The sequence below is a fragment of the Sporobolomyces koalae genome (assembly GCF_050403365.1).
Source record: "Sporobolomyces koalae JCM15063 DNA, S_koalae_JCM15063T_v1_ctg20, whole genome shotgun sequence".
Classification (NCBI taxonomy): Eukaryota; Fungi; Basidiomycota; class Microbotryomycetes; order Sporidiobolales; family Sporidiobolaceae; genus Sporobolomyces; species Sporobolomyces koalae.
In genome coordinates this window covers 1-25,847 of record NW_027481751.1, presented here as the reverse complement: position 1 = coordinate 25,847, position 25,847 = coordinate 1, and the positions used below count along the sequence as shown (strand labels likewise).

The 25,847-nt window shown below is 54.8% G+C and overlaps 11 protein-coding genes across 11 annotated transcripts; 7 read left to right on the top strand and 4 right to left on the bottom strand.

The window, feature by feature from the left end:
• Positions 1–441: 441 nt before the first annotated feature.
• Positions 442–1,808, top strand: JCM15063_001873 (uncharacterized protein; the record flags this gene model as incomplete). The annotated part of the gene is made up of 7 exons (XM_076679125.1): positions 442–511; positions 595–637; positions 717–731; positions 1,039–1,179; positions 1,239–1,304; positions 1,364–1,414; positions 1,475–1,808. The coding sequence occupies 7 exons, from the start codon at positions 442–444 to the stop codon at positions 1,806–1,808; spliced, it is 720 nt and encodes a 239-aa protein (XP_076533649.1).
• A 206-nt stretch (positions 1,809–2,014) lies between these two features.
• On the bottom strand, positions 2,015–3,172 carry JCM15063_001872 (uncharacterized protein; the record flags this gene model as incomplete). The annotated part of the gene is made up of 4 exons (XM_076679124.1): positions 2,015–2,414; positions 2,500–2,651; positions 2,720–2,923; positions 2,996–3,172. 4 exons carry the CDS (start codon positions 3,170–3,172, stop codon positions 2,015–2,017), a joined length of 933 nt encoding a protein of 310 aa, XP_076533648.1.
• Positions 3,173–3,305: 133 nt separating this feature from the next.
• Positions 3,306–4,387, top strand: JCM15063_001871 (uncharacterized protein; the record flags this gene model as incomplete). Its single annotated transcript, XM_076679123.1, has 5 exons — positions 3,306–3,524; positions 3,594–3,707; positions 3,778–3,870; positions 3,947–4,211; positions 4,281–4,387. 5 exons carry the CDS (start codon positions 3,306–3,308, stop codon positions 4,385–4,387), a joined length of 798 nt encoding a protein of 265 aa, XP_076533647.1.
• Positions 4,388–6,242: 1,855 nt separating this feature from the next.
• On the top strand, positions 6,243–8,875 carry DPL1 (sphinganine-1-phosphate aldolase DPL1; the record flags this gene model as incomplete). The annotated part of the gene is made up of 15 exons (XM_076679122.1): positions 6,243–6,317; positions 6,397–6,407; positions 6,471–6,657; positions 6,727–6,927; positions 6,990–7,013; positions 7,077–7,279; positions 7,336–7,495; positions 7,565–7,592; positions 7,655–7,822; positions 7,888–8,014; positions 8,085–8,347; positions 8,416–8,565; positions 8,642–8,701; positions 8,779–8,789; positions 8,864–8,875. 15 exons carry the CDS (start codon positions 6,243–6,245, stop codon positions 8,873–8,875), a joined length of 1,680 nt encoding a protein of 559 aa, XP_076533646.1.
• Positions 8,876–9,016: 141 nt separating this feature from the next.
• BMT5 (25S rRNA (uracil2634-N3)-methyltransferase) lies at positions 9,017–10,670 on the bottom strand (the record flags this gene model as incomplete). The annotated part of the gene is made up of 4 exons (XM_076679121.1): positions 9,017–9,735; positions 9,815–10,183; positions 10,256–10,543; positions 10,616–10,670. 4 exons carry the CDS (start codon positions 10,668–10,670, stop codon positions 9,017–9,019), a joined length of 1,431 nt encoding a protein of 476 aa, XP_076533645.1.
• A 156-nt stretch (positions 10,671–10,826) lies between these two features.
• Positions 10,827–12,222, top strand: JCM15063_001868 (40S ribosomal protein S23; the record flags this gene model as incomplete). The annotated part of the gene is made up of 7 exons (XM_076679120.1): positions 10,827–10,830; positions 11,128–11,195; positions 11,512–11,686; positions 11,759–11,805; positions 11,878–11,899; positions 12,019–12,081; positions 12,164–12,222. The coding sequence occupies 7 exons, from the start codon at positions 10,827–10,829 to the stop codon at positions 12,220–12,222; spliced, it is 438 nt and encodes a 145-aa protein (XP_076533644.1).
• A 325-nt stretch (positions 12,223–12,547) lies between these two features.
• JCM15063_001867 (uncharacterized protein) lies at positions 12,548–15,710 on the top strand (the record flags this gene model as incomplete). Its single annotated transcript, XM_076679119.1, has 16 exons — positions 12,548–12,563; positions 12,643–13,034; positions 13,102–13,210; positions 13,278–13,383; positions 13,442–13,541; positions 13,614–13,700; positions 13,772–13,956; positions 14,014–14,116; positions 14,185–14,310; positions 14,371–14,481; positions 14,554–14,682; positions 14,752–14,872; positions 14,941–15,048; positions 15,107–15,126; positions 15,196–15,279; positions 15,354–15,710. 16 exons carry the CDS (start codon positions 12,548–12,550, stop codon positions 15,708–15,710), a joined length of 2,154 nt encoding a protein of 717 aa, XP_076533643.1.
• A 540-nt stretch (positions 15,711–16,250) lies between these two features.
• JCM15063_001866 (C2H2-type zinc finger protein) lies at positions 16,251–17,983 on the bottom strand (the record flags this gene model as incomplete). The annotated part of the gene is made up of 5 exons (XM_076679118.1): positions 16,251–16,388; positions 16,452–16,498; positions 16,570–16,623; positions 16,697–17,388; positions 17,490–17,983. 5 exons carry the CDS (start codon positions 17,981–17,983, stop codon positions 16,251–16,253), a joined length of 1,425 nt encoding a protein of 474 aa, XP_076533642.1.
• A 1,142-nt stretch (positions 17,984–19,125) lies between these two features.
• Positions 19,126–21,617, top strand: JCM15063_001865 (uncharacterized protein; the record flags this gene model as incomplete). Its single annotated transcript, XM_076679117.1, has 2 exons — positions 19,126–20,667; positions 20,748–21,617. The coding sequence occupies 2 exons, from the start codon at positions 19,126–19,128 to the stop codon at positions 21,615–21,617; spliced, it is 2,412 nt and encodes an 803-aa protein (XP_076533641.1).
• Positions 21,618–22,348: 731 nt separating this feature from the next.
• JCM15063_001864 (sugar porter family MFS transporter) lies at positions 22,349–24,826 on the top strand (the record flags this gene model as incomplete). The annotated part of the gene is made up of 14 exons (XM_076679116.1): positions 22,349–22,392; positions 22,504–22,533; positions 22,599–22,750; positions 22,823–22,972; positions 23,034–23,056; positions 23,121–23,232; positions 23,284–23,372; positions 23,431–23,732; positions 23,798–24,045; positions 24,115–24,191; positions 24,254–24,285; positions 24,351–24,388; positions 24,462–24,592; positions 24,662–24,826. 14 exons carry the CDS (start codon positions 22,349–22,351, stop codon positions 24,824–24,826), a joined length of 1,593 nt encoding a protein of 530 aa, XP_076533640.1.
• Positions 24,827–25,301: 475 nt separating this feature from the next.
• JCM15063_001863 (uncharacterized protein) lies at positions 25,302–25,847 on the bottom strand (the record flags this gene model as incomplete). Its single annotated transcript, XM_076679115.1, has 1 exon — positions 25,302–25,847. A coding segment is annotated over one exon (546 nt), but the record flags the coding sequence as incomplete, so codon positions are not given.

The window sequence follows — 25,847 nt, the reverse complement described above, 5'->3', positions numbered from 1 at the left end:
GGGCGAAATAGGCTCGGGGAGGGAGGAAGGATAAGAGGGAAGGGAGGGAGAACAAGAGGAAAGGAAAGGTGAATGAGAGCCAGAGCAACTCGATCAGAACATACGTGTTGCTTTAAGCCTGAAAGCGAAGCCGAGCCCCGCGACGACAATTTGGATCGTCATCCGCAATGCGGCCAATGCACCGCCACGAGCCACGCGCGTCGATCACTCGGTGGGATTCCGAGACATTCACGTCGTTTGGCAGTTGGCACGTTCCCCGAACTGTTGGACCAGTGAGCGAAGGCTATCAAACAGCATGTATGAGATCCGAATGGCGAGAGGAGGTTCCGTACATGCGGAGATTTGAAAGCGCTCTCGCAGCTCGCGCCTCTGAGTCTAGGGCGATCCCTTTGGCCCTCTCCCTCCTTTCCCCTCCGCTTCATCTCCTCCTAGTATCCCAGAATGCGCTCGCTCACCGCTATTACGGCCTTGACTGCCCTCGCCTCTGCGGCTCACGGCTTTGTCTACACTGGCAAGTTCCACCTTGCCCCGCTCGCCAAGCGTGCACGCGTCCCCGCTCATGGTGCCACCGCATTCGCCTCGTATGCTTTACAGTCGGAGTCGGGAAGGACCAAACGACTGGACAGCCGGGTGTCGGGTAAGTATCAATTCCGTTGGCCACTGTTGAACTCGATCCCCTCGCTAAATCAAGATTGGACTGCCGCTTTCCGGCCCAGATTCGACCCCTCTCGGTAAGCCCATGACATTCCCTTCTCGTACCAACATCCGCAGTACAAGTCTACGGGCGCGAGCGGACAAAAGGGGGTCTGTCTGTAAACACCAAAGTTGAATGAACTTGGTTCAGCGGGAATGCACGAACGTGCCGACACAGGCTGAATGTTTCGGCAGTACAGCTACAGCTGGGGTTCGCTCAGGTCGCGCGCTCTTCCCTGAGACCGCGTGATCCGCGGATATTGAGCATTGCTCTGGACCCGCTGAGCTGCCACGATTGTCCCGAGAGCACGACTCATTCGCCTTTTTCTCGTCGTTTGCTCACAGCACGGTCGTGAGCGACTTGAACTCTTCGAACGAGGTCCAGTTCCGCTTCTTGCAAGGCAACCACCGTGTCGTGCAATCCGACTTTGACTCGCCTTGCTCATCGAACGGCGGATTCGACTCGGGAGTTCAAGATGTCGCTGCGTGAGCCTCTTTTCTCGTCACAGGAGAGCCGAGAGCCTGACGCCTAGACGACGAAACAGCGGTACTGCCGAAGAAAACGGTCCCGTCGCGACTTTCAACATCCAGAACAACACGGGCATCTACTAGTGAGCTCCGGTGCTAGCTCAGGGCCGTGGAGGATCACTGATACACATGGCTTTAACAGCTTCTCGGATATCGGAGACAACGCGTCACAATGTTACCTCGGCGCCGTCTTGTATGTTGCTCTTTGCAGGCTTGCTCTGATTCGGCTGGCTGACGCATCATGAGACGTTAGCTGCCTCAACACGAACGAAGGCGACAATGACGGTGCCTGTCACACGTTCCAGTCGGCTGCTTTGGCCCTCGGTGCCCAGTACGGGGTCACGGCGAACACGACCTCGTCGACCGCCGCCTCGATCCCTTCGACCACGTCGACCTCGTCCACTTCGGGATCATCGACCTCCTCGGGATCGATGACGAAGAGCGGATCTTCGTCCGTCTCTGGATCAAAGACCGCGAGCGGTTCTACCTCGCCGACCGAGTCGCCCAAGTCTGGAGCTAGCCACGTCACGGCGCTTGGAGGAGCGTTTGCCGTCGTCGCTGGTGTCGTTGGTGCTCTTGCCTTCTAAGCGTTGACTAGTCACTCTGGGTGCTCTACCGTATTTCCCGCCACTGGCGACACAGACACTTTATACCTTGATGTTACTCTCGTTCTATTTCGTCGCTTGGCTTAATGCATGAGCAATATGATTGCGTGCGCCTCCTTCTCAATAAGAAACGAGATGACAGCTCTGACTCCTTGGTATCCTGAGCAATCCCGAGCGGCAAAGATCGTTCAGGGGATTCTTGCAAGTTGTTCTTGCGACCAACCCATTTCTCCAATGACGACCCACTTGCCCCGTTCACTGCTACTCTCCTTCTCATCGATCCACTCGTCTTCGTGAATGCCTTCGACACCTTTGCTCTCCGTGTCCCACCCCCAGGGTCTTGTTTGTCCACCGACAGCAAGTTCCTGCCAAGGGTCTCCCTTCGGTTCGAGTCCGACCTCTTTCGCTTTGCGCAAGAACGACCGCACTGCGTTTCGACCCGAGTGGAACCCAGCGACGAGGTGGATCCGAGCTGTGTTCGTACGAGCGAGGAGTTGCGAAAGTGACCACAAGAGTTGTTCGTGTACGGTTGTGATCCACAGTGTATCGGCAAGTAGCAGGTGGGTGAATCGATTGTCATTGTTGGCTCTGCGGGAGTGAGAGACAGATAGAAGGGAGATCTGAGTATACAAGCTCCGTTGGCGCTCGAGCGGTTGTATGTCCAAGGGCTCACTTGAGGATTTTCGCGAGAGACTCTTGATCGCCCCATGTGTGCCCTAAAGCGACCATCTTGTCTCGAACGTGAGGATCTTGCTTGTGAGCAATGTCGATATTGTCGGCAAGATTGTCGACTAGGAGTTTGTCGTCATAGTCTGTCAGAACGACCTATTTGTTTCCCAAGACGGAAGTCAGTGAACAGTACGAGTACTGACACAGTTTCAAGGTGATCGTACTTTGGCGACGTGCGGACTTCGAGCGCTCAGGAGGGCGGGGATTCCAGCTCCAGCGCCAAGTTCGCAAACTGACATGATTTCTACTGGTATCCGCTCTCGGTCGTTCTTCTCATCGAGAGACATCTCGAGCCCGGTGATCTTGGAAGTTGCAATGCGGTCGGCGAGGATGAGGGACGCGTTCCAGACATGGTGAGCGAACAAGGCCTGTTTTGGCTCGACTCGGGTCAAGGTGAGACTATCCGGGGGGGTTTTCAATGCGCGTTACGTATCGCTCACGTTGACCTGTTGAGGAGGGATCCTGCACTTGAGTGCAAGTTGTCGAGATTCCGCAGGTGGATTGTAGGTGAACATTTGAAGTGGGTCGCCGTTGGCCGGCACTACGTGATCGAACAACGAGTGCAGCGAGGACGAAAACACTTCGAACGGATCGTAGTCGCCATTCTCGCTCGACATGTTTGGAGTACGAAGGAGGAAACGAGGGTTATCGTTGATGATTTCATGTCCGAGTTTCCTACATCTCAACTCGCGACTTTCGCCTCGAAGCTCTCGCTTGTGAGCCCAGGCGCGGTCACAGTAGTCGATGCCAATGAACCTCAAGCCGTTGCACAACTTGTACCAAACGGTCTCGCCCTGCTCGCACCTCGAAACAGACCACCCGCTCATCGCCGTCTCTCAGCTCGAGCGAGTGGGATCATTCCCCTCGGGCAGCATCGAATGGGTAGTGGGTCTTGCAGCAAAGGCCGAGACGGGAGGCGAAATCTGGTGGTCGACTCGGATCGCATCTAAAGCCGTCGAGAAGCTCTGTGTAAGCTAGATCCTCTCCTTGTCCCGTCTTTCCTCAGACTCGAGGCTTACTTAGTAATACTGAGCGCAGGAAACCAAGACGCAAGGAATTGAAAGTCGGGACGTACCAGATCTGATACGCAAAGCCTGGCTAGAGGGTAGACTCGACATCCAAGGGCTCGAACACGGACATGCGCCAATACGAGTCAGTCTGTGGCGCACAGTCTGCGTCTAGTGGTGTGGCCGCAACTGATCTTGAAGCTCTTCGATTCCAGCTGGTCGTGTGTGTCGCACGAGATACGCCAATCTCGATCGAGCTCAAACCGACAACCCATGCGCCACTGTCGTTACTCGGGGTCCTCGTTCAGGTCAGTTGCATCGCTGATTCACTCTACATCCGGAATAATGGGACTTATTTCGACGAAATCGCTTTTCGCGATACAGGTTATCCCACCGTTTCTCGCTTGTGCGGAATCTCAAACAACAATGTTGGCACTCAAACCTCAATTAGCGACAGTCACTTCCGAGCGAGATCGACTCGCTTCGGACAACGCACTGTTGCGTCAAGAGGTGAAAGAGTTGAACAAGAAGCTCAGAGTGGCAGAAGCAACGGACGCGACTAGAGGGAAGCGAGTACGCTCTGAAGAGCCCAGTCAAAACTCGTCTCAGAGAGGCGGAGCGAGTCCTCAGAAGAAAGGACGACCCGGTAGTAAGTTCCCATCTTCTTTCGCCTCGAGAGCCAAGTTCAGTATGCCAAGTCCTCGTTCGTCGCGCATAGTTGATTACAAGGCCACGATGCGACCAGGGCAGAAGGGCTACGCTGGAAGCGCCAATCGAGCTGGGAGGAACCTCGAAGACGAATGGGAAGACCCCGAGAGCGACTGATTCGCGAAATGATTAGCTTGTTGTTGCTAATGAAATTCGTCTGGCCTCCCCATAGCAGTCTTGGCTGTATCGGAGCTACCCTTTCCTTTCGTCCCTACCCCGATGAAGGCCTGTATACTGAAACGATCGCAAATCGCAGCTTGGTCTACCTACACAAGACTGATCGGCTCACCCGCCGGCGTCAATTGCAGTACCGGGTTCTTTGGTGTCCACGGTGCGAAATTTATTTCCACCGAGACGACGTGGGGTCAACGAATCTCATTGGTATCCTCAAGGTCCACGGTCGAGGTTGGAGAGAACATTCTCAAGCCAACCCTGAGCGTGCGACTCGGCAAGGGACCGAGACTGACTTCCAAGAAGTCAACGACGCTCCTGACGACAGCTCTGAACAGGTCACAAGCCGGAGTGTCAGGCTGACGGCAGCTTCAAATCGGAGACCTCCCCGAGGATTGGGAGGCGCTGATTCGCTGAATCAAGATGTGACATCAAGCGAGGAGAGCAAAGGACCTGGAGGAGGAGAGCGAGATTACTCAAGTGGAGGAGCTCGGAGACAAAAAATAGGGAATGATACGACAACCTCTGCTCCCCCACTTCCAACTTTGTCCAAGTCGTATTGGCTGTCGGCGTCTAGCTCGTAGACGGTGAAATCGAGCAGCTGGAACACGAAGATGCAGACAACCAGTACGACTTGGGCGAAGCAGGCGCAGGGGGAGCTGAGGTTGTCGCATCAGTCTCGAGCTCAATTTTTTCCTCTCCGAACTGCTCGACTTGAGTACCTGCGTTTTCCTACTCCAGGGCCTTTGCTCTCGTCGCTTGGACACGCGCGTTCAGCTTGCGAATCAGCTCCTCCTATTCCATCAATCTTGTAGCTGCTGTCAGCCTAACACTCCAGCCTGTAACCTGTTTAGAGCTGTCGTCAGGAGCGTCGTTGACTTCTTGGAAGTCAGTCTCAGTCCCTTGCCGAGCCGCACGCTAAGGGTTGGCTTGAGAATGTTCTCTCCAACCTCGACCGTGGACTTGAGGATACCAATGAGATTCGTTGACCCCACGTCGTCTCGGTGGTCTCCAACATCGAGCAGGGCGACAAGGTTCGTTGCTCCCACGTCGCTTGATGAACGTAGATCCCGCAACGTAGATACCGAAGAATCCAGTAGCCGATTTGACGCCGGCGGATGGGCTGATCAGTCATGTACAGGTGGACCAAGCTGCAATGCGTGAGCGTTTCAGTAGTGAGTAGACCGCCCCTCATCTTTGTCCCTGCATTCTTGAGCCCATTGTGCAATGCTTACTGGAGGAGGGGGTCCGTGGGAGGTTCCTTGACAAGGTCGACCCGGTGGTGGGCAGCGAGGCGTGACTACGTCTGATATTGTCTGCGAGCTTCGTAGATCCGGATTGGTGGCCTTGGGGAGGTAAGGGGACGGCGAGCACTGCGAGAGATTGGGGACGAAGGGAGGTATGTGCCGTTTTCAGGTGGAGCAATTTGGACCGCCTGTGGACAGGACGAGCGCTGTCAGGGATGGAGTGGGCTTGTGTCAAGAGCACATTATTGATGGTGTGATCCGCGGTGTACGACAGACTGAAAGCAGTTCGACGGGAACAAAGGGTAATCTGAACACGGACCTCTCAAACGCTCGTTCTTGTTTGTGCACGTTTGCTGCGCTTTATTCCAGGATCCTTCTGGTAGCTTTTTCGTAGTGATGGATAGCTCATACTGTTGAACCGAGTGACCGAGCTCCCCATTTAAAACCGTCATAAATCGGTTCGGCGTCGGGCATTCGTGCATGAGGCGGTGTGCAATTCGCAGTCCGTCGCTCTCCCACTTGCCACCACGTCCTCTCGCTATCGTGGATAAGCTATGACTACTCGCCCATCTACAGCTCTCGTGACTGCCCTCACGCGGCAACTGCTCACGATCGAGACGGCCAAGACGGTACGTTATCGCACATCTCCACCATGATCCGAACGGCCTCGGCATTGACGCTCTGATCCCCCTCGCATCGCTCTCCCAGTTTGTCTTCTGGTGAGTCACAGTCCTCGCAAAAGTGCGAAGGCTGCGCTGATGGACCGAGGTCGCGCCCACCAGGTATCTCGTTCAGCGGCAGGTGTTCCGCTGCGTTCGCCATCTGCGTGCGCGAGGCATCGTAACGACAGCCCATGAATTCTACCTCGAAGTCGTCAAGAGAGGCTTTGCCATCATGATGTTGCTTCCTTCGGTCAAAGCCAAGGTCAAGGGAGAATTGGACCAAGTCACGACCGAACTCGAAGCCAAAGTGCGCCAGCTTTTCTCCTTTTCCTGCTTATGGCTAGACCTCCAACTGATCATGCTCCTTGACAATCAGCTCGCGCCCAAGAATGGGCCTTCGCCTAATTACCTCGCTTTGCCCGCAAAAGGTCTCTCGTCAACCGAAGTCTCCGCTGCGCTCGACCGCATGAGCTCGCTCCCGAACACGAAATGGGACACGGGTCGAGTGAGCGGTGCAGTCTATCACGGAGGTAAGGATGTAGGGGATATCTGGAGAGAAGCGTTCGGGAAATTCGAGGTGCGTTTCTCTACCTCGGCATCGGCTTGCAGCTTCTCTAACATTGCTCTCGTGATGGGTAGGTCTCGAACCCTCTTCACGCTGATGTAAGTCAAGACGCCCTCATCTCGACGCTCGGCATGGTACTGACTCTGCACCCCTCCGCGCAGGTTTTCCCCGGCGTGCGCAAGATGGACTCCGAGATCGTTTCGATGTGTCTTTCACTGTTCAATTCTCCTTTGCCCACGTCTGCCGTTGACACGCAAGGTGGAGCGGGCACGACTACGTCTGGAGGAACAGAAAGCATCCTCATGGCATGCAAAGCTTACCGAGATCGAGCGAAAGCCGAATACGGCATCACTGCTCCCGAAATGTAAGTTTAGCTCGACTTTGTGCGCAGTGCACAGCGAGCTCACCAGAGCAAAATAGGATTGTGCCGATTTCGGCTCACGCCGCATTCGACAAAGCTGCCAAGTATTTCGGAATCAAGATCCACCATATCCCGGTTGATGTCGAGACCCGCAAAGTTGACATTGCAAGAGTCAAGAGGGCTATCAACCCAAACACCATCATGCTCGTCGGCAGTGCTGTAGGTGTAGTCGTTCTCGAGCTTTTCCCGACCGATACTGACAATGCCTTGTTTTCTATTGCGGGTCAGCCGAACTTCCCGGATGGAGCGGTCGACGGTTAGTCCAATATACTGCTCGTCTTACCTCAAGCCCTGCTGACGCTTTGTGACCTTTTGTAGACATTGCGGCGCTCTCGAAACTCGCGCTGAAACATCGTCTCGGTCTTCACGTCGATTGCTGTCTCGGCAGCTTCCTCGTGCCCTTTATGGAACGCGCCGGATTCCCCATGGACCCGTTCGATTTCCGAGTGCCAGGTGTCACCTCAATCTCTTGCGATACTCACAAATGTGCGTTTTGAGATTTCTTCAACAAGCGAGGCGACCACTGATGCATCCGAGTCTTTCGCTATTAGATGGTTTCGCTGCAAAGGGAACTTCGGTCATCATGTACCGCTCAAAGGCGATCCGGAAGTATCAGTATTCGGTGATCACGACTTGGCCCGGAGGAGTCTATGCCTCTCCTACGATCGCCGGTTCTCGGTCAGTCTGTCTTTCGACATTTACGGCGACGCGTTGTTCTGATTGTCGTTGCGATCTCGCATCGTTGCAGTCCTGGAGCACTTCTCGCAGCTGCATGGGCTTCCCTGCTCTATCTCGGCGTCGATGGATACACCGAATCGTGCCGAGAAATCGTTGGCGCCGCGCAGAAATTTGCCCAAGCGATCCGTACCGACTTCCCAGAGCTCTACGTCTTGGGCAACCCTCTTGTCAGTGTCGTCGCGTTCGGTAGTCGCACCGAAGGGCAAGGCAACGGCAAGGGAGTCATCCCGGTGTACGAAGTTGGCGACAGAATGGACAAGCTTGGATGGCATCGTGAGGTTCCTCTCGGTTCTGGCTATGATGTCGGGCCATGATCTCACGCCGTTCCCTTTGCGTCATAGTCAACGCACTTCAGAATCCGCCAGCAATCCACATCGCTTGCACGAAACTGACGGTTTCGGCCATCGATGATCTGTTGAGAGATCTCAGGACCGCTGTCGACGAGGTCAAGGCGATGGAGAAGGCAGGAGGAGGCAGCATGGTGACCTTGTGTAAGCCCCTTTTACTCTCTCTCTTGGTCACAGTCAGGCCGGATCGGCTCATCGTGTGCTGTCCTTTGCCGATCAGATGGTTTGGGTTCCGGAAGCCCGATCGGTCCTGGTCTCGTCGAGGAAATGGCAAGCCGCTGTAAGCTCTTGCATCTCCAAACCCGAATTTGCCCACGCACGATGCTGAGAATACCTCGTATTGTCTCGATGTCCTAGATATGGATGTTGTGAGTTTGTCCCCGACCTATCCTGGCTCCCTGCCTGCTCTATCAGCTGACCTTGTCTCTTGTGCCTTTCGCAGCTTTACGCATAGATTGCACGTCGAGCTCTTTTCTCGACTCTGTCCAAACTCTCGCTGTTCCGTGCTTGTAAATCAATTAATCCGTGTTGAAATCATCTTGCTTTTCCTTTTCAAGCTCGAAGCGAGACAGACTTGGCACGAGATTCAAGTGTTTCAATCACTGTCGTCGTCATCGCGATCGACATCACCTCTCTGTCGTTTCGCACCGGCCGTTTTGCCACCCCATCCTCCGTCCCTCGCGGGCCCATCATACTCTTTCACGACGAGCTCAAATTCCCAAGTCCTCATACCCGTCCCCTTTTCCTTATCCCCCTTCTTGGTCTGTGCGTCCTGGTGCGAGTTCTTTGTCGCCGCATCTCCTAATCGTTTCCTCTCCTTGACGGTCAATCGAATGTCTTCGTTGCCTCCGAAACTCTTCTTCTCGTCCCACCCAAGAGTTCGTCGATGTTCGTACCCTTGCCACATGATCGGTTCAAACTCCCAACTCCGAACTGTCTTGTAAGTTGGCTGCGATTTGATTCGAGTACCCCCTTTCAAACTGGTAGGAGGGAGGATCGAAGGGAGGAGCAGATTCGGTTTCGTGGCCAAATGTGCAGGGAGCCACAACGAGTACGGAGATGCAGTTCTCAATGTGACGAGAATCGTACCTCGAGTCTTGGGGGGAGGTGGGGGAGGCAAGGTTGATGGATCGATCGCGAGCGAACTATCGACGAGCTGAGAAGGAGAAGGTGATCTGCTTTCGCGTGTGCTGGCTTTGATACTCGCGAGGTGAGAAGAACCGTTTCGGAGCAGGTTTGAAGCCGAGAGATAAAAGTCCAGCAGCAACGTCTGGTTTGTTCGAATATTGCGATTTTGGTCCGTAATTCCTTGGCCTACAGTTCGAGTAAGGACAGTAAGGACCGTTGTACCTCGTCTTCATGAAAGGCTCAAGTTTGCTGAAACTGCACTCACCGACATGTGGAAAGTTGAACACGATCTTGTCAAACCCAGAAGTAATGTCCTCCTCGGCGTACCCGTAATCGGCCGCTTTCGCTTTACCCTTGGCCTGTTTCTTGCCACGTCCACAGAAATCCATGACGGCTTTGTTGGACTCGAGTTTGGTTGCATCGACATCGAAAAGAACAGTTGCGCCTGCGCTGCGGAGCGGTTCCAAGTGCGACTCGAGATCGGGATATTTCTCGCTCGCAACTTTGTACGAATCGAACGCAGTGCACAGGAGCATGGACGGCGTGACTAGAGGGATCGGGAGCACGGATGAAGAGGATTCGGCTTGACTCGTGGATTCCGGCAAGAGCAGTGAATGCGCAAAGGAGAAATTGCCTGGTTGATAGCGGGCACATCGTTCCTGCGTGAGTGGCTCGACTAGTCCCACGATACTCAAACGGAACTTACCTTCGCCGACGAGCAGGACTCGTTCGCCTCTCCTGAAAGGCTGTGCAAACGCACGTTTGCGCTCGAGCGCGCGTTGTTCCCTCATGTCTTGACCCTCGGTGTCGTTCTCGACCATGGCGTCTTCGTCGTCGCCGTCAGCCGGGGCCGAAGCGAGCTTGCGCTTCTTCGAGTTGCCGGTTTTCTGTTGAACGATCTTGTTTTTGGCGGCATTTGCGCGGTCCTGCGCGGCCTGCTCGGCGCGCTGCTGTTGTTCCTTCTGCAACTGCTTCTGCTGTTGACCAGACAAGGCTGTACCGCAGTTTGGTAAGATGGGTTAGCTGAACGAGGCGGGAATGCTCGATGTCGAGAAGAGCTGCGTACCTTTGGCGAGAACGTTCTTGCCCTTGGGTCGACCAACCGAAGGTTTCTTGCCCATGCTGTCGCCTCGAGATGGAGTGAACGGTCGAAGAAGACAGGTTGCAATGTGAATACATTTGAGATTACGAGGTTCATAGAATTGGGTTAGCGAAAGTTGCATTTGGCAGGCCAAGGGCGCCGATCGGGTTCCTTTTCCTCTCGTTCGCTCACCAACATGGGTCAGTCGCACTTCCGCTCTACCTCGCTGTTCAGCGTGTACAGAACCTTTCGAGCCTGCCACGCCCACCCCACGCGCCGCCCTTGCCGGTTGAAAACGAGTTTGAACCCGTCTCAGCAAAATCTTGACACCTCGTCCACCTCTCGTCTCGACCCGCTCCAGCCACGATCCAACTCGTGCAGAAACACGCCACCGCGCTTCCTGGTTCCGATGGTGTGATCGGCAACCTCTCGACGAGCGAGTTGTACTGACTTTTTCTCGCGGAATTTCTTTTCGCCCCTCTCCAACTGCGAAACAGGATCCTGCAAGCCTCGTGGATTGCTCGCCGGCCGCAAGCTCAGGAACGACAGGAGGGAGAACCGTTGGGTAAATCTACTTGTCCGATTTCGTGAACGAGCAACCGGGATACCCACCACGCGGAGGGACGGGATCGGAATCGCGAGATGGCGGCGGCAGCCTTTCTCGCCAGGATCGGTTTGGGAGGACACATGTGCCGCCGAGCCAGTAGATGGATTGTGCAGACGGTCACAGAGGACCTGCGAGCCGACAACTCTCGACTCGCCCGACTTCGATCCACTACACTCGTTTCGACATACCATCTCACCCGGCCTCGCGACACGCAACAACTAGCTCGACCACGCAAGGATGCAGTGCTGACGGTCGATTGCATGCGTGATTACAGGCCGACAACAACTACAAGAAGCGTGCCCTCGGAACTGCCTACCGTTCGTCCCCCACCGGTGGTTCGTCCCACGCCAAGGGTATCGTCCTCGAGAAGGTCGGTGTTGAGGCCAAGCAGCCCAACTCGGCCATTCGTAAGTGTGTCCGTGTCCAGCTCATCAAGAACGGAAAGAAGGGTACGTCTCGATCTCGCTCGCAACCTGTGTGCATCTCGCCATCATGACTGACCTCGGCCGGTTGTTCTGCAGTCACCGCCTTCGTTCCCAACGATGGTTGCTTGAACTTCGTCGACGAGGTATGCTCCCTTTTCGGCCCAGACTCGGCCTGTTTGCTTTACTGACTGAATGTTTCTGAACACTCACAAAAGAACGACGAGGTCCTTATCTCCGGTACGCTTTCCCGTATACTACCATCACAAGGGACGCATGCTGACTTTGCTCTCCTCGACATGACCCGCTCTCGCTCTACGTGAACAACTCGACTTGGCTATCGATTTGGGGATGATCAGGTTTCGGACGAAAGGGCAAGGCAAAGGGAGATATTCCTGGTGTCCGTTTCAAGGTCGTCAAGGGTCAGTTTCTCTCAGTCGTCTCCCTCTTCCGATATCCAAGGCTCGTTTTCCTGACTTTCGATTTGCTGTTGTCGTCAACCAGTCTCCGGTGTCGGTCTCCTCGCTCTCTGGAAGGAGAAGAAGGAGAAGCCCCGTTCGTAAAGACTTTGTTGTTGGACGTTACTGCTTTTCTCCATCTCCTGAAATTCAAGGGAAACACAAAACCAAAGAAAGTCTCGTCAGCACAAGCGAGTTTGCGACAATTGAGCTGTTCAATATGAATATGACGTTTGACGTGATTCTGGTTGGACTTGATCGCGCGCTGCTCTGTCTCGCTCTTGGACCCAGATTGCCATGGAGCTGTCTGGCGAGATATGACGACGACAAGTTGAATGATGCGAAATCTCGTGTTTTGCGCGCGAAAGTTGGCGGAGAAGTCAACTTGATCTGACATTCGATTTGCAGCATTCTTCAATTGATCGCGAGCATGAACAGCGCATATGGTAAGTCTCCACTATGGCTAATCTTTTTCTGCTAGCAAGCGAGAGTCGCTGAACCCGGCGAGAGTTCCGGGAACCATAGACGGATGGGATCAGGATCTCTCCGACGATGACGACGAGCAGCTCGACGAGTACCGGTACACCAAATCATCGGTCCTATTCTGCGTCGAGTCGACCGCCTCGATGCTCGAACCGACCCTCGACTTTGATCCGATTCCGAGTGCGACCTTCACCGCCCCCACAGCGACCGCTCCTACCGCGACCGACGATGGCAGCGCAAAGGGCAAAGCCAAAGGCAAGGGAAAGCTTTCGGAAGAAGACATTGCGAAACAAGAGATCAAGAAACTACGCTTGAAGGACAAGGACCGACCTGCGAGCAAGATGGAGATTGTGCTTCTCGCGGCGTACGCCATGATGAAACGCAAAGTCATCTCGAGTCCCAAAGACCAGGTCGGAATTGTCATTTGGAATACGGTACGAGCACCACCTCCTTTGCAAGCACGACGGAAGCAATCTGACATGTGCGGATGCATCTTGCAAGGCCGCGACGGACAATACCGAGCATGCCAAGCTCGCCAACAGCGTGACTCTGTTTCCACCTGAACAAGTCACTGCGAACAATCTCAGGAAGATGAAGGAGATTCTCGAAAGTGAGCACGTGTCTCGTTCAAATACACAAGCTGGATACTGACAGAACGTCCGTTTTTCTGGAATTAGGCTGCGAGTCTGATCCAGACTTTCTCGCCAAGAAATTCAAACCGAGTAACGGTGAGGGCCGGATCACAGACACGTTTGGTCATTGCAGTACTCTGCTCATGCAAAAGTGCGGTCTTTTGTTGCGTATTTCGCAATCACCCGCTGACCTCGCCCCGGCTCAACAGCTCGCCAAGGGCACAGAATCAGATCTTTTGGGTCACCGACAACGACGATCCAGTCCGAGGCGTGACGCAGCTGTTCAACGTTGCGATGAACAGACGCAGAGTGAGAGAGAACTGTTTTCTCATGGAATCCTTTGCTCGTGAGGAGACTGACTGAATTGCGAGTCCTGTGCAGGATCTGAAAGACAGAAACATTGACCTCCATCCGTTCTTGGTCCCTCCTTCGCCTCAGAAAGGGTTCGATCTCGACAAGTTTTACGGAGTGCGTTCCAACCTTTGATCTCTTCTCCCACGATGCTCGCAGCTGATTCTAGACAATTTGCTCGAGTTCAGGAGATTGTCTCGATCCATTCGGGCGACGACGAATCGATGGCGTTCGACTGGCCCGACGTGCACTCGTCACTCGAGATCGCGCTGTTCGGCATGATCCAGAACATGCGGTTGAAAGAGTCGGCGAAACGAGTCGCATTCAAGATCCCGTTTCATCTCGCTGAAGATTTCACGATCGGAGTCTCGGGGTACGTCATGCCATTACCCCGCCGTCATAGGCATTAGCTAACTTATCTTGTGGCAAGGTACAATATGGTCGGAGAAGAGAAGAAAAAGTTACCGACCAAAGTCGACTTGAACACGGAACGTGGTCTTCAAGTCGTCAGCGAAGTGGTGTACAAAGACGGGGTGTGTAATAATCGTCTCGAGCTCTAGAGGCAGCGACGCAAGAGCCTGACCTGCTACTCTTTCGACAGGAACTCGGTACCGAGCTTGAACGAGATCAGATCAAGAAGTACTTTCAGGTCGGCACGTCTGACTTTACGAAGGGTACGCGGGCCGCCAAGATCTTCTTTAGCGAGGACGAAGTCAGAAAAGTCAAGGTACGGTGGATCCTACTTACCATCACATCGGCTACTGATAATTGTCTTCAATCGATACAGGCACTAGGTCGTCCACCAGGATTGCGACTACTCGGCTTCTTGCCTCGAGAAGGCAATCTACACTTCTGGCAATCAGTCAAACAATCTTACTTTGTCTACCCAGAGGAAGAGGCGCGTTTTCTTTCTTCACAGTACTCTGGTTTTTTTTGACATCTGAGCTGACATTCTTTGGGCTCCTCGCAGAGATTCGAGGGCTCAACGCGGACTTTTGCGGCCCTGCTCAAGTCAATGGTCAAAAAGGACTTGATAGCAATCTGCTCGTTCATCGGAAGGCGCGCTGCGAGACCTCAAATCGTCGTCCTCTTGCCTCAGGTCAGCATTAAGAGATATTCCTATCAGAAAGACGCTGTAATGAAGCTGACGAGAACTGTTTGCGAACAGGAGGAGGAACTGAATGAAGCCGGGGTGCAAGTTTTACCTCCAGGATTTCACCTCTGCCAGCTTCCATTCGCCGACGACATCCGTGAACTCGGGATAGGCGAGACGCTCAGTTGTTTGCAACGTGAGAGACGCTGCAGAGGGACTTTTTTCCCCTCGTCTCGAGCTGACAACCTTGTATTGAACCGACAGGAGATGAGGATGGCGATTTCGCCGATGAACAGCCAGCGATCGACATCGCGAAACAGATCATCAAGCACACTACCAAGTCTTACAAGCCTGATTTGTTTCCCAACCCTGGTACGCATCTCAGCATTCTCGTCTAAGCTACCTCCTCGCTCATGTCTCGCTTCGGCAGCTCTCAATTATTTCTACGCCGTTCGTTCCTACCGATCAGACAGTCCAAGCTCGAGTTTCGGCTGATGCGCGGTTGTTCCGAGTGTTTAGTGTCTCGCAGCGACCGCTCTTGGCGAAGACGATATTCCAGAACCCGAGGACAAGACGTTCCCACCGTACGAGTCCATAGATCAGGTACTGAATCTTAGCACTGCGCCCATTTTGACAACTCTGAACCCGAAGTGCTCATGTCAAAACCTGTTGAACAGCGCGCTGGACATTTCATCGCACAATTGCGATCACTCATTCCACCTGAAGAATTCGACGCATCTCGCATTCAAACTTCGAAATCGGTTCGACCCAAGAAACTCGAAGAATTGGGACCTCCACCAGATTTGACAGAGTTCCTGGATCAACTTTCAAACGAGAAAGGTGGAGACTTGACCAAGTTCAAGAATCCCGAACTCAAGAGTGTTTTGAAACAGATTGGACAGAAAACTTCGGGAAACAAATCTGAACTCGTCGAGACTCTCGATGCGTACCTCAGAGAACACAATCTGATCACGGATGAATCTCCGAAAAAGAAGAAGAGGAAACAGCTCGAGAAGGAGGAGGAGGACCCGTGACTGGCGTCCAAGAAGGGAATGGGATGAATCTTTGCAGAAAGCAACGCTTACTCTGAACGTGTTGCGCTTAAGGGGATATCCATGTAAACGGAACGAAAGGATGTGTTCGTCAATCAGGTAGTAAATTTGCCGTCTACATGTTTTGTTGTCAAAAATTTCGCACAAGATGTCTCTCCCATCCATGAGGAGAAAGTGATTTCTCGAAGAGCTGGCTGAGCCAAGAGCAGAGGTACCTGATAAGCCCAAGCGTGTTTCAGTCGTGAGAGCGGCAAAATCTACGTGCAACAGCAAGAAGAAAAGGCAAGCAAAACGAATGAGCCATCTATATGCAGGAGGGTTGATGGGAGACTAGTGAGCGGGAATAAGGTAAGGACGACAAGGAATGAAGCTCCATGAGAACAACAATATATGCAAAGAAACCAGGAAGAGGTGGAGGTGCTGCAAACGTACGCTACAGTTCACTGTAAGGGTGAATGTGACGCGTAGATGTAATGGCCGCGAATTCAGGAGAATGCAAGCGGTACGTGCAAATTTGATGCTTCAGATCCACTCGAGACGACCTCCGTCGCCTCCAGGATCGGTGGAGTCCTCGATCCAAACCAACTCGGAGAGTTGATGAACCGTGATGAATCGAAAGTCGATGGAAGGGTGGACGACCATGTGACGTTTCAGATTTGACTGGAATACTTTCGGTCAGCTTTCGATTGGAAGACGTGAAAGCACCACATAAAGGCAACAGACGAATACTGAGAATGGTCGATTGCAGGTCGTGACTGGACACTTGAAGGCTGTCGTCCACAAGCATGGAGAACGATCAGCTTTCAAGAGAGTGCCGACCGCTGGGACACATTGTGCTCACGTTGATTGCCGTCATGACTTCTCATATGGGTATCGAGTGCTGAAGGTCGAGCAACTACATTCGCAAGACCCCTCAGCGTGCTTGCGATTGGAGTCTTTGACCCGGGAATCGAGGAGCAAAGACTGACAGACTTTGCCGCAATCCTCGACAGGGCAGTGGTGTTTCCTACTCGTACTATCCTTGGGCGGCCACCCCTTCCTTGAGGTCTTCTTAGTAGGCTTGCCGGTAATGGGCGAGATGCGGATCGATGCGGTTTCCGTGTCGTGTTCCGACGAGGTGCCGGAAACACGTTGGCGACGTTTCGAGGACGAGGCAGTCGAACCACGATTCGTATTGACGGAACTAGTCTCAGGCATTGACGCGCGTCGAGCCTCCGAAGATTGGCAAGGGATAGCGGATCCGAAATCCAAGTCTAGTGACTGGCGTCCGGTAGATTCGTCGGAAGCGATCGCCGTAGTCCCGAAGGTCCAACTGTAAGGTCGAATCGGAAGAGGAACAAGCTCGGGAGAAGGGATTGAACAGGGCAGGTCGTTCGGATTGCGATGAGGAACTCCTCCAAAGTGCTGGCCGTCGAGCTCGGACATGCCTCGGAACAAGAGGGTTTCGCTAGTGCAATCCGTCTCGACTTGTAGACCCTTGACGGATGCTACAACGCCCGGAGGCGACAAGGAAAGAGGAGTGGACGGTATGGGCATCCCCGAGCCGTCGATGCTCTGGAGCGGGAGCAGAGACTGATCATGTGCGGAGGAAGCGAAGAAATTGTCGAATGGTTGCCGCGGGGTCGGAAGAGATTGGACCGGCGTTGGATGGGCGAAGTAGCTAGATAAAGGGGATCAGAGGGAGTCAGCGACTGATGCGCAAGACCAGGTATTCAGTCCGATCTTGCCCAAGCGATTGCTCGCCGGAAGGGAAAACCGTACCCTGGTTTCCACTCCGAGGTAGTAGAAGGTTCCATTGCCGTCTTGCGGTCTGCAATTAGTATCGCCCCGAGCCAGTCGAGATCGTGGTGAAGCTGCTCGTGTTCTTCGTGCCTCGTAAGATGCCTCGCGAGCGCGTGACCATCCCCGATCAATGTGTGTTCATCAGTCCTTTGTCCGAGACGCTCCTCGTGATCCGGAGCCGTCGGTTCGGCGAAGTCACTGGCACGAGGGAACGGATCGTCCGGCTCCGAGGCGATATCGGAGTTGTGCACGTGACCCGATGCTGCATCAGCACCGCTCGAGAGAGGTCGTACGGCAAGCTCCGAGAGGATCGGAGGAGGCTGATTGTTGGCGGGAGAAGCGCAAGCAGGGCAGTGGTTTACGGCGTTGCTCATGGAAGACTGGACTGTCGAAGATAGCGTCGAGATATCGCGAGCGGGGCGGGTCTCAAGAAAGGCCAGCAGCTCGTTAGCTGCGGGGCCTTCAAGTGCCATGACCCGGACAGATTGACGGTGAAGGAGTGAAACGAAAGGTGAAAGACGAAAGACCGAATTACCGGAGTTGAGGGCTTGATCAGGCGATCAGTCTAGGCGAGAGGCGGAGCGAAGCTGATCGGTGTGACTTTCTCGTGTCCTCCGGCTCGGGGGAAGTCAGCGGAGACAAGCAGAATCTGGAGAGAGGGTCAGCCGGCGCCGAAGTGCAGGCAAGCGAAACGTCTCGTGAGGCGCTCGCACCCCTCGACCTTGTCTCGCCCGACATATTGCTGACTCACGGACTTTGAGGTCAGCTGACGTCCCGCAGTCATCGCACAGCCTCGGACAGAACCCAGCTACAGCCGGGATAAAACCCGTCGGTTCCAGCGGGTTCGAGCAACTCAGCTGGTATCCGGAATCGAAATCTACCCTCAGCGTTCCCGAAAATTCGAGCCCCAGTGTTGACGATCGTGCTGCGATGTCATGCTTAGATTGACCTCGTAGATTGGTAGCAGAGATTGATACCTGTTCTGCCTATACATACGCGGTGGGAAAGCCTCGGAACTTCTTGGGAAGGTGATCACCGCAGGGAAAGGAACAGTCCAATCCGAGACGGTGGCAGCCTGCTCGGGCGTCGGTGACGGATATCCAAGCGCGTCGCGTCGCACAGGTCACTACAGAGGAAAGCAGCGTTCGTCGGACTGCGGAAAAACCAAGCGCTTCTGAAATCTCTGCAGATCATTCTCGACTCCGCCATCACCTTAAGTGCATACATCGACTGGCACGCCCGTCTCGTCAGCTTGCGCCGTACCTCGATAGCTCGAAAGCCAAGAAGCGGCTTGGGCAGGACCCTCGCCAAGCAGGCGCTGCTGTGAGTCGAACCCGCTCTCGATCAACCTGGCTTGATCACTTCCTCCTGTCCGCATCGCGCATCACCTCTTGAGGTGATTCGGAGTCGGTCTGTGCTATGGTAACAGTAGCCAAGCGGATTGAACGTACTGCTGGACTGAGGGGCCTGTCTCGGACAGTGACGTCCGGCGTGCGCAGCGTTCGGCGGACGCCCGTAGCCATCACATGCATCACAGCGCAGCACATCGAGTACTGACGCCGTCTCGCTCAATGGCTTTCTCCCCCATCCCGTCTGGTAGGCAATTGCTTGTTCGATGGGTGAACATGCACCCTCGACGCCGCCTCGATTGACGCTGGACTTGTCGTCTCCTCGGCTCCGCTCTGCTTCCTTCTTCGATGTCGCCCCGCTGCCCGAACTCATCCCACCGCCACCGCCGCCAAAGACAAAGAACTCTCGTAACAACTTGTTTGATCAGGATTGGGCGCCCGTGACTCCCAATATACGCACCCGCAGCTCGACAGCCGATTCACAGTCGAGCGTCGAGAGCGCTCCGAGCCCAGCGAGCAGCGGCCGACGCAGCTGGATGGACCGGCGCGATGACGTCGTGATTGTCAGAGGCTCGCCGACCTACGGTCCAAATCCTATAGCAGAACGTGCTCCGCACTGGCCCGTCACGCCGCCTTCGTCGTCGAAAACGTTCTCGTTCGGCAAGTTCCGGTCTGCGCCTGCGCATTCTCCCCCTTTGCCTATCGTCACGTTTCCCCCTTCGCCAACCTCTCCGTCGCAATCGACTTTCTCGCCGCGCCCGCCCCTAACACCGTCAACTTCGACTTCGTCCATTCTCCCGCCTACCGCGGGTCATTCAGACAATCCGCTCCTCGACACTCGACAAGCTCCCACTCTCCGATTCTCGCCAACATCGAATTATCTGCTCGGCGAAGGGAGACATGCGAGTGTGTACCTTGCGAGCTTTCGTCCCCGTTCTCCCTCTTGTCCCTCTTCCTCCGACGAGGTCCGGCCTCGGCAGCTATGTGCTGCCAAGCGGCTTTTTCCCGATCGAGAGTCTCAGCTGAGCGGTCTCGGTGAGGCCTTCATCATCTCGAAACTCGTTGCGCCAGTTCGCCCTTCCCCGCCATCACCACAATCCTCTTCGCCCTATCCACAGAGCCCGTCAGATGACCTTGGCAACAGAGGCTCACGACATATCTTGCAGCTGTACGGAGTCAAGGACGAACGAGACGGACTCGAGGCGCCTGCCCGAGCGCTCGCGAGGGCAGACAGCAAGAAGAGCACAAAGCGCTACAGTGCTGGCACAACGCTGCCAAAGTCGCCGCTTCGAGGCGAACCTGGCGCTCCCGCAGATCCGCGAACTGGACTCGCGACTGTATCAACAGCTCCTACCGCAGATAGAATTCACCCAGCTCCTGAGTTCTCGAGGAAGGCACATGTATCCCAAGGGGCTGTGACGACAGCACCGAGTCGACCTGCGAATGTCGCTCGCAAGTCGCTCTTGTCCTCGCTGGCACCTCCGCTTTCCTCGTCGTCCTCGCACCGCAACAAGTCGCAATCTGAAGCCGGACCTTCGACGTCTTCTGTACCCGGTCTCGCCCCCTCGCCGATCTTGACTACCTCCTCGGATCCGACTCTGAACTTCCCCTCTGCTGGGGGCGAACCGCGCATCGACCTCGTGCTCGAATTTTGCCCATTCGGCAACCTCCTTCAATTCGCTAGGAACCATCCTGAGAGAATGAGCAGGAGTTTGTGGTTTCAGTGGAGCAGGGAGATTGTCTCCGCTGTCGCATGGTGCCACGAGCGGGGGGTCCTGCATGCCGATATCAAGCCGCAGAACATCATGGTAAGCTGCGACTTGTCTCGGTACGTGCTGCAGAGAATTGTACTCACGCTGGCCACGACGCTGCTCCGTCCGATTCACAGATTGCATCGGATGTCTCGACGAGACTATGCGATTTCGGCATGTCGCTGTTCTTGCCTCCTGCAAGCTCGCCTCGAGCGGCGTTCCCGACGGACCCGCATGGTCTCGGCACTCCCAATTACTCGCCTCCCGAGTTTGTCCGCCCTCTCCCATCGACGTTCTCGTACCCTTCGGACATCTTCTCGCTCGGTACGACATTGGGCGTCATGATCAGTGGTCGCGAGCCATACGAGGGAGTGCGAGCCATCGAACGCATGTTGCTGGTCGGCAGTGGCGCATGGTGGGAGTGGGAGGAGAACAAGAGGCTCAAAGAGATGGACGGCGCCGAGCTCGAGGTTGAAGAAGGCACAAGTCTTTACAATCTCTCGCTCGGAGGTGCCGGGCAATTGAGCCGACAGGCGAGTCTCAGGAGTATGAGGAGCGACAAGGGCAGCTTGAAGAGAAGCGTGAGGCGATCGGGAAGCAGCGAGAGTCTCCGGAGTCTGGCCAGCCTCTCAGCGGGTCGAGATTGGGAAGCGATCGCAGACACTCTGCTCGCCACCGCTACTGAGGACGATCAGCACATCGAAGCCTCCAAGCGCACGTCACATCTCTCCGTCTTCAACCTACCAGCCCTTGCGACCTCGACTCCTCCATCCCCAACCGACTCTCAGCCGCCGTCTCTCATATCGTCGAACGCTTCGTTCTGCTCTGTTCGCCATTATCCAGGTACCTCGACTCCTGTTCAGACCTTTCTCGACGGCACTTCACACGTGCCTCTCGAGGTGCGGGAGCTGCTCAAGAAGATGACAAACCCGAAAGAACAAGCTCGCCCGACTGCGATCGAGGTTCTCGACGAGCTGGATCGGCTCGCAGCGATATACGACGATTGACAATACTTGTATCACCTATAATGAACTTTCTTGATGTTGCCTTGTAGCCCTATAGCCATTCCCTTCTGTATCATGTCACTCCCGTGTAGCCCTTTTCGCCTTTTCTTGCCATCCTGAACCTTCGAATTCTAGACTCTCGGTCCTACTACATAATCCCGAAGCTTCGCGACCGCTCGCAGTGTTCCAAGCGAACGTTTGTCTCGTTTGTCTCGCTCGTCATCGATGGCGGGTCTTGGACCTCGCATCCTAATTCGGATCGATGCAGGAGGAACTGCTTGGCGGTCCATGGCGGACACCCTTTTTGAGCTCACTTGCCGCGCTTCGAGCTTTGAGCGCCGTCTGCGTTCTCCCCACGCGCGCGGGGAAACCTGTAGATATATTAGCGATGCAATATGTGGACGTCCTCTGAGTTGCTCCAGTGTACAGTGTAGATGAACGGCGTGGAGGCGGTGCCAGCCGAGAACAAGCCCGAACAGACAGCATCAGTGCCAAGAACTGGACATGAGAAGGTCCCGATGTTTGGCAGGCTACCCACCTTCCTTTTGCCAGCGGGGCGCGAGCGGGCGGCCAAGATAACCACAGCATCTTGTGTGGAGTGACGTTGGGGGACCGCCTTCACTCCAAGCGGACAGCAGGCCCCAAGCAACGTCCGCTCCTTCGTCTCTCTCCTTTCGTCTCCGTTCACTCTCGCTTCGGTCATCTTCGAGCCCAGTACTTGGAGCATCCATATCATGGTCGCTATTCCGACCAAAGTTTCGCCTATGGCGGTCATTATGTGAGCCTCTGCTTTTTTACTCTCAGGTCGACGGCTGGGCATCTCTCGCGATGGCTACCGATAGCGTTTCTGTCGACCATAAATTACTGACACTTGGATCGATCTACTTAGGGCTTCGTTCGCCGCATTCGGTGGATTCCTGTGAGTGCTCGGATCCTCGACCCGTGCAATACACAACACTGCTGACGGTCTACCTTGCCTTGCAGTTACGGTTATGATACGGGATATATCTCTGGAGTGAAAGAGATGCCGGCATGGCGCGAGATTTTTGGAGAATTGCAGCCCGATGGCGCTTACCGTATCTCTTCGGGTACAAACTCGCTCGTGACTTCGATCCTCTCTGCTGGTACCTTCGTCGGTAGGTTCCCTCGGTTTGCAGACTGGAGATTTGGAGTTTGCAGCAGCGTTGAACTCATCGAACCCGATATAGGTGCTTTGCTCGCATCGCCAACCGGTGAATATCTCGGCCGTCGCTGGGGAATCATCTGCTACCTTCTCGTCTTCTGTCTCGGTGTCGCACTCCAGACCGGTGGCAAGACCATCCCAATCTTTGTCGTCGGTCGAGTCTTCGCTGGTCTCGGTAAGCTCGCGCTCTCTTGCAATTTTGGTCTTCAGAAAGCTTACTTCGGCTATGATCGCAGGTGTCGGAGGAACTTCCTGCCTGGTAGGCTCAGCACGGCTCCAGAAAGCTAGCATGGATCGATGCTGACTTACCTTCTGCGTCATAGGTGCCCATGTACCAAGCCGAGTGCGCCCCGAAAAGCATTCGCGGTGGACTCGTTGCGTGCTACCAATGGATGATCACGATTGGTCTCTTGATTGCGGCTATCGTTGTCAATGGTACCAAGGACATCAACAATGCCGCCTGCTACCAGATCCCAATTGGATAAGTCCATTCTTCACCGCTGCTTGGACGCCCTTATACTGACACCATCCCCCCTGGACTTGTCGTCTCTACAATTCAGTTCATTTGGGCTGCGGTGAGTCGATTTGCTCTATATCATCACGGAAGATGTGGCTGATTTGGGCGCTTCACAGATTCTCGGAACGGGTCTTTTCATCCTGCCCGAATCGCCTCGCTGGCTGCTTCTCCGTGGACGCGATGAGGACGCCCGTCGATCCCTCGCTCGCATCTTCAAGGCTGACCCCGACTCGCAGGAGGTCAACGAGGAACTCGCCGAAATCGCAGCTAACATTCACCACGAACGAGCTCAGGGTACCGCCACCTACCTCGACTGCTTCAAGGGCGGACCAGGACGCAACGCTCTTCGCACTCTCACCGGTATGGGTCTCCAGGCTCTCCAGCAGCTCACTGGTATCAACTTTATCTTCTACTACGGGTGAGTTGCGCCCGGACCCTGGTCATTAGCTGTAGCCCCGACTGACAATCCGGCTTCTGTATCAGCACTTCGTTCTTCCAAAACTCGGGTATCGACAACCCCTTCATCATCACGATCGCCACAAACGTTGTCAATGTTGGAGCAACCATTCCGGGTATCCTCGCGGTCGACCGGCTCGGACGTCGCGCACTGCTTCTCTACGGAGCTGCGGGAATGGCAGTTTCGCAGCTCATCGTTGCGGCCGTCGGTGTCGCCACTTCGGAGAACAACCAAGCGTCGCAGAAGGTCCTCATCGCATTCGTTTGCATCTTCAGTAAGCGATTTCATTCGTTGAGCTTCTAAGTATGTGGGAGCGGAGCTGATAGATGTCTTCGCAACTTAGTTGCGCACTTTGCTGCTACCTGGGGCCCTCTCGCCTGGGTTGTGACGTCCGAGATCTACCCTACGACTACTCGAGGAGTAAGCTCTTCTAGCTTCCGCGGGAATGATTTGACCCTGACCGGAGTACTCTTCTTACGCAGAAACAAATGTCGCTGTCGACCGCGTCTAATTGGTACTTGCGTTCGACCTGACTGTTCTTGGATGAAGACTCACCCTCTGTCCTGCCCAAAACTACAGGTTGCTGAACTTCGCGATCGGTTACGCCACCCCTTACCGTGAGCTTGGGCACTTGTCAGAATTCCGTCCCGCTCGACTGAAATCTGACCCGTCGCGATCTATCATTCGCAGTTGTTGACGACGTCCCTGGATCTGCCGGACTCAAATCGAACGTGTTCTGGATCTGGGGAGGATGCTGTGTGCTCTGTTTCCTGTTCACCTTCTTCCTCATCCCCGAGACCAAAGGTCTCTCGCTCGAGCAGGTACGCGAGCGCGTTATCTGCTTCCCATATTCAATATCCACAACTGACGGTTGTTCCTTGTTGACAAAGGTCGACATCCTCTACCGCAACTCGTCAATCGTTAACTCGAACAAGTTCCGCAAGCAGATCCTGGCTGAGAACATGGGTCACGAGACTCGCGAAGCTTACAACGCCCCGAAACCCAACGGCAGTGTCAGCCACAAGGAGAAAGCCGATGTCGAGCATGCCATGTGAGCTGCGTGGCGAAACCCGACCATTCTCGAATGCGACATGCTCTCGGGCTCTGCCTTATCCTACTGTAGACTGCGTGGATTCGTTTACAATTGCGCTCTCCTCCGTACACTTGTGCGCTCCTCCGAAAGATTGTCTGAAACCCTGTACTTATAGCCATCGATGTCATGGATGGGTTCCGATTTCACCCGTTCCGCTGATGCATCGCTGATGAGAGAGAAACTGTCTTCACCTGCATGCGGCCAATCTCCCGTTGTTGAGACTCGAATCAAGCGGTTCTCCCGAGCAGAAGACATTCTCGGCAAGAAGAGACCTTCCTTCGAAGGACTCTGATGAAGAACGAATTGCACCTCAAGAAGGAAAGGAAAGAAAGGAAAGAAAGGAAAGAAAGGAAAGAAAGGAAAGAAGGAAGGACGAGCCGACAAGAAACTGCTAAACCGAGAACAAAACAGAGTCGCAAAGCTAGCTGGTACGAAACCTAAGCAGGCTGACCTCCCGAAGCCCCGGCGAGACTGTCGGCGATCATTGCAGCGAGCGAGTTGGCCGTGTCTTGCGTACTCGGTTGAGAACCCGACTCGACGCTCGGTCCTCCTCCTGCACCGACAGTCGAACCGGGCGAGTAGCTCGGGTACTGTTCGGGCGAAGAAGCGGGACCGCTGTAGTCGGGAGCGTTGGCGTACGCGCCTGGTTGGCCTCCGTAGTAGCCAGGAGCGTTCGGGGCGTACTGAGCATCCTGAGGCGAGTAAGGCGATGACGACAACGGGTACGAGTAGGCGGGATAGCCTTGCGGAGCGTAATCTTGCGGAGCGTAGCCTTGCGCGCCGTACGGGTCACTCGAGTATCCTTGAGGGTCGACGTAGCCTTGGTCAGGAGCGTATTGCGCCTCGCCGTCATCGGCAGGCTGACTCGTCGATCCATCATCGCCTCCTCCTTCGCCACCTTGCCCCGAGAGAGGTTGACCCGTCGCAGGATCGACCCATCCGCTGTCCGAGTTGTTTGGGTCGGATGCAGAGTCGACGGGTTG